Below are 6,022 nucleotides of genomic sequence, written 5' to 3'. Positions count from 1 at the left end.
CTAATTTTTGGTCCTGGAATTTATCTTAAAGCCCAATTGTTTATAAAATAAGAGTAACATTTTTTGACAAGGGCTTTGACCCAAACTATGTTCCTTCTTCTAAAAAAAATTAGTTAAGGTTTATTGGGTATTAGGCCAAAATCTCATTTTTTTCCTTTAGCTATTGGGCTCAGCCCAAAACGTGTTTTCCCTCCTCTTTTTTCTAAGAAATTTTGTTAAGTTGAGCCTTAAAAAATGTAATTTTAGGTTGGGCCTTAGCCCTCAAAATTCCTCAATTTTTTATCTGAATCTAGTCTAGAAATATTCACGTTCTGGTACACTAATATACTACATATCTATGAATTTAGTCGTTTTCCGACTGGTTTTTGGTCCAAAATAAGAGCTTGTTCCTGGCATTTAAAAACTATATTTACGCATAGCTTTGAAATTATTCTTTTCTGCCTGGACTTAAAAAGAGCTTTTGGAAAACTGAGTTTACAACTAGAAAAACGTTCTTTTGGTTTAAAGAGAAATGTCAAGCCTAACTTTTCTTCGCTTAGGAAAATGATAATGATTTTTCAGTCGATAGAGTAATCCTTTTCATTCTTTTCACTGGTTTACTAAGTCATTTTTATTCTTTCAGAAAATGTTTATATTCAGCCGGGCTTTGAAAATAACGTTGGGGCGCCTAAGGTCGAACTAAACGACATATGTACCGTTTACCTAAGATGCCTAGTCCAAACCATAAATGATTAAAATAATAGTGTGAGTTTGTTTTACAACATACAAGTACAACACTTTAATCAATAAAGAAACTGGCATGCTGAAATTTAAAGGAGGAGGGATAGACTACGGGTGTACCAAACCCCTAGTTAATCATTTTTACCCATGGTTGGGCCTTCATGTCATTCTTACCCATGATTGGGCCTTCAATAATATTAGCTTCCTTTTTCTCTTCTTGAACTTAACAATTTTTTAAAAGAAAAATTCCTATTGGGCCTTTGGCCTAATAGGGTATCTGGACTTCGGCCCAAATGGCCATGCTGTAAGAGGAGGGAAAAAAAAGAAGAACCAAATTAGTCTATGTTTGCTGGACCGATCACAAGCATACTTATAGACATAACCATATATATATATATATATATATATATATATCAAATTTAGTTACAAAGTGCACAATTAAAGGACTTGATCATATATTATTGACTTCACTGAATTGTAACTCACGTCATACCAAGGGAAAAGGTTATCACCACTCTTATTCCCGATGCCGCACAAGATCCAAGGGGTTTCATGAAACCCAGGCATGGCTGGACATGGGGGAATGGCAAACATCTATCCCTCCAGACCACCTCAACTCCCAAACCAGTGTTGTCATAGTATCTGGCCAGAGCCCCAGAATTGTGCACAAGTATCATCACCTAGGGAAGTAATTTAAATACAAACAATATTAAAAGTAAACTCAAAGTCATGACAAGGAGACTGAGGCATATATTGTAATACAATGATGTATAAAATAACATAACAGCTTCAAAATACTCAGTCAATGGGTTATACAAACAAACCATCCTTTTTTTCCTTTGCATTTGGGGTTTAATGAAAACAGGCCCCATTTCCAATTAATCCTGAGTTGGGCTAGGCCCAACTGCCTTCTAAAAGAGAGCCCATTTGAAAGTTTAGAGCTTAGGTGAAGTTTCTATCTCTTTTACTCATGTATACATGCTAATATAACTGGCTTATTCCCTTATATACACATGGTATACTTATGATATACACATGTGATGTGTATACCAAGTGTATACCATATGTATATTCCTCTTCCTTTTCATTAGCCTATGCATATTCTGTGCACACTCATACTCTATGTGTTGAACTTTAGGCCTCAAGATAATTTCATTCACCTAATTAATCTTTATCCCATAGAACAGTGTCCAAATATATAAACTAAAGCTGGTTCAAGTCTAACTTAGTTCCTGTACTTATCAAATAAATGATTCACCAGTTTCACATGTTAGGATACCTCATAGTAGCTGTGAGAGCTGCTTAATGTAGTAACGGAAACAGAGCAGGGAGATGCAGGTAAAGAGAAAAACTCATATAACTTATGATCACCAAAACAGGGTTGGAACACCAAGAAATCCGAACTAAAACAACATTAAATGAACTGAGACTGTGCCAATTTATATTCCCAGGAAAAAAATCACGCAAATGAACCTTTATCTTAGTCAAGCAGTAGTAAGAGTATATACACAAAAAGATTTCATGTAAATTGCCATTTGAAGTAAAAAAAAAAAAAGAAATGAGCAGCTATGTATGTCACCAAGTCTCACATAGAAAAAAAAATGACATAAAATTTAAAACAGCTCTTTGCAACTCAGGACTTTTTGAACTCCTAGAAAGACACTTGTTATCAACAGCCTTGAACTAATCCATTTCCCTTAGAAAGAAAGCAAAATCACCTTATTGAAATAACCTGTTTCTTTTTTCCTAATTTCATAGGTTCCCTTAGACATTTAAACAAGTTAACTTTTCCTAACCCTTTCTATTTCCAACCTTTGATAAAATGGTGAGATTCAAGGAAGACCAATGCACTCTCATGACAGGAATGCCCCCCATGGTCCATAGGCTGTGTCATGACACCCCTCATTTGGAGGGTAAGTAATATAAGTCAAGCTAAGCTTGACTCTTTCCTGCCCCCTCTTTGAGGTGTCTTGAAAAGATCACCCTATGCCAAGTGATTCAAACTGTTTTAAGAGTACTCACAACATCCCCAAACAACAAAATTAAACCAATTTCAGATTATCACTATTTCATTTTTTGACACAGACTCAGTGCTTAGTTATCTCATTCCAAGTGCTTAGTTATCTCATTCCATAGTTCCTAACACGATAGGACTTTAAGCACACCAACAATATAGAGACAAACCTTATTAAACAAAGTACAATTTTACCTTTTCAATCCAAATTACACTATAATGCACATCAAGGTCTAAATGCAACAGTTCAGGTTCAAAAGTAGGGATTCCCACCAATCTTATATTAACTAAAAATTTCCTCTTGCCAAATTCAAACTAAGTCTAGCACATAATACAGACAGGTCTAAACATAAATGTATCATACAGGTTTTGAACATTTTAATTCTTAAACAACACCAAGCAAACAAGTTGAACTCTGAAAACATGGATCCAAGCCCTGGTGAATAACTTACTCTCAGAACTTAGTCAATAGCAACTTTTAATCCTTTAATTATGGCAGAAAATGTGACAGACCCTCACACATTGTTTTAACTTAGTTTTAAATAGCATAAATCTCAAAGGTTCCCTCCCAATCAATGGTAAACTACTTATAACAAAATATCAGGTCCCTGTGAATCCCATAGCCATGGGAATAAGGTTCAGGAGAAAAGGAAACCCCAGGGTCCTGAAAGAGAAACAGGATAAGGTGAGTTTATCACCTCCCTATCCCTCTCCCGAGTCTTACTTTCAGTAAAAAGGGAACAAAGGCCCCACTGGTCATTACCTGGAGTTCATGCCTAAGCTCACCCTTTAATCTCCTAAGGTAACCTCAACCTTTTGCCTCATCCTCATACCTAATGGCAGCCACTAAAACCTTGTGGTTAAAACTAGTTTCACTCTGACTTTAAATTAAATCCTACCTAAACACCTAGTTGACCATACAAGTAAACAGTTCTAATCAATTCAGTCTAGGGTCCCAACTATGCAGACTATTTTGAATTCCCTTTTAGATATTACAACTTTGAAAATATTTGAACATCTTAATTATTTAAAAGCTTAAGTTCAGACTGAGCACCAATCTTTAGAGTCAAACAACTCCTTTTCACTAGTTGATTAGTCATTTTTAATAGTCAAGAGCATATTAGGACTCAATTACCCTTTTTAAACCCCACTAGATCTCTTTTGAAAACTCAAGCATGAATTAGACATGAAAAAGGTAAGGGTCTGATAACATGAATAGTCAAGACTAGACTCTGTTTAAATGAACAACCAAGACACACAATCATCCTAGTTGTATTTAGGTGTCCTGATTCATTTTAGATGATTTTACAACTTTATAAAAGTACACTAGCTGCTAGTGGACCATTTGAGAACCTATTACCAAATCAATGAACCTTAATCTCAACCTTCATTTTAAAACTTCTAGATTATTTTCTAGAGTGTTATTGCTTCCATTTACCTTTAATGTACAACATACAACTACTCAAAGTTATTTTAGGATAATCCAAACATATTCAAATAGACTTAGGTAGACTCAAACCCATTCAAACGCAAACAAACCCCATTTACTGTTACACTAGTGCCTGAACCATATAATGAGACTCCTATAAGTATGCCTAGACTCTTTAAGATTTATTTTGATCCAGTCATGATCCTTATTTTATCCTAACCATAACTCATGCTATCTAATTGACATAGACAAAGTATACAGACTTATGAGAACAGATTGAAGATTCAAGTTTGACATAGTCTCATCCAGGAAATAGCAACTACCTTAAATAATTCAAGATCGATCATCACAGTACCTTAGCAATCTATTACATTCAAATAGGCTTAGTATTAGTTTAAAAGTTCACTAAATTACTATTATGAATCATGTAATCATATTTTTTTGTCATGTTTAAGGTTTGAGCAGTCAAACAGGAAACTTCAAGATCAAATAAAGCACACAACAATCTGCTCATCCCTATCTATAGAACAATATCAATACATTATTTAATCTCATACATTAAGTCCATATTAGCAACCAATATTAAGGTTTAAGCATGTATCTTTTGAAAATAAGGAAGTAATTTCCAAAACACCTATCGAACATCAAGCATCATTAAAAAATGCACATTCCCACCTAATTGAACCAAAGATAATCTAACAACAAATATCAAACAAACCACTATCACATAAACAAACTACTAAATAACAAAAATAAGAAAAAAGGATAAAATGTTACCTTTTTAAAGTGAAGCCGTGGTCAAAATTGAACTTGAAAGCCTTTTGTGCTTCCAAAACCACACTCAGCCATACCAGACTCGAAAAAAAGAAAGAAAAAAAAAATAGAACTAAGAAAACCTCAACCTAAATCAAAGTCTTAAATTTTTTATACTATGAGGCTTGAATTCGAAGTTTCTAACCTCTTTTAATTTTTTCCCAATTTTTCCGACCTCTATTTCATGGTGAGGGTGGGGTTTTATTTATAGAACCCCAAAAATTGTTCAAACCCTCAAAGTAACGATGTGGGACAACCAATTATTCCCAGAGAATAAACTTGTAAAACAAATCTATGGATTAAAATGAGTTATCAATGAATGAACGGCTAGATCTGAGCCTTATTCGACTCGATCCAAACCTAGCATCCCAAACCAATGAAAATCAAGCAAAAATGAACACAATACAACAAAAATAAGATAACAATAATCAACTTTTACTAAACAATTTCGAAGAAAATCCAAAGGAAAAGGAACTGTTACCGATTTTGGAAAGATATAGGTAAAAATAGCCTTTGAATTAATTCTTTGGCCATAAATAACACCGCTAAAGCTGTGCATTTCACACTTGCTCTGTGATTTTTCCATTTTTATGATGAGAGAGAGAAGATAGAGCAGGCGGCGGCTTAGGGTTTTTGCGAGAAAGAGGAAGAGAGAGAAAGGGGAAGGGGTTGTTTGGAATGGAAATAAAAAGGAAGGATATACCCCTTTATCTGTATTGAGGGGGTTGGGCCGGGTCTTGGCCTGTTTTGGGCTGGACTCGATCCAAGTCTTAATAATAAGACTGGCCCCTTTGTTTTATATATGATATATATGTGTGTGTATACCTAATGTAAACACATGCATATAGAGAAAGTAGATAATTTAATACACAGGTGAAAATTAAAATATTGATTATTGGTAATAATATTCCAATTAAAACAAATTAGGGCATAATTAACCCATTAAAATAAATTAAAAATGGTCAACTGTGTAAATGGGCTTGCAATTGCAAATATGGCCTTAATTGATTCTAATCCAACTGATTATTTCAATTATGGCCATATTT

The 6,022-nt window shown here is 34.3% G+C and overlaps 1 protein-coding gene across 3 annotated transcripts; it reads right to left on the bottom strand.

The window, feature by feature from the left end:
* Positions 1-694: 694 nt before the first annotated feature.
* LOC132610350 (uncharacterized) lies at positions 695-5,642 on the bottom strand. 3 transcript variants are annotated; one of them, XM_060324653.1, is made up of 3 exons: positions 5,458-5,642; positions 1,207-1,400; positions 695-1,022 (listed from the first exon to the last, which is right to left on the bottom strand). In XM_060324653.1, exons 1-3 carry the CDS (start codon positions 5,560-5,562, stop codon positions 986-988), a joined length of 336 nt encoding a protein of 111 aa, XP_060180636.1. In that variant the 5' UTR covers positions 5,563-5,642; the 3' UTR covers positions 695-985. The 3 variants fall into 3 exon arrangements, 2 of the variants coding, with proteins under 2 accessions (XP_060180636.1, XP_060180635.1); XM_060324652.1 differs by having other exon boundaries at positions 696-1,022; positions 1,214-1,400; XR_009571121.1 differs by having other exon boundaries at positions 697-1,022; positions 1,296-1,400.
* Positions 5,643-6,022: the final 380 nt, after the last annotated feature.

The sequence above is a fragment of the Lycium barbarum genome, chromosome 9, assembly GCF_019175385.1.
Source record: "Lycium barbarum isolate Lr01 chromosome 9, ASM1917538v2, whole genome shotgun sequence".
In the NCBI taxonomy this organism is placed as follows: domain Eukaryota; kingdom Viridiplantae; phylum Streptophyta; class Magnoliopsida; order Solanales; family Solanaceae; genus Lycium; species Lycium barbarum.
Note: the sequence above shows the minus strand (reverse complement) of the source record. Positions and strands in the feature narration are given on the sequence as shown.

Coding starts and splice junctions, on each gene's coding strand:
- LOC132610350 (XM_060324652.1), bottom strand. CDS start 5,562: ATGGAAAAATCACAGAGCAAGTGTGAAATGCACAGCTTTAGCGGTGTT. Junction 1,401..5,457: donor CCTATATCTTTCCAAAATCG/GTAACAGTTCCT, acceptor TTACTTCCCTAG/GTGATGATACTTGTGCACAA. Junction 1,023..1,213: donor GGTGATAACCTTTTCCCTTG/GTATGACGTGAG, acceptor CTCCTCTTACAG/CATGGCCATTTGGGCCGAAG.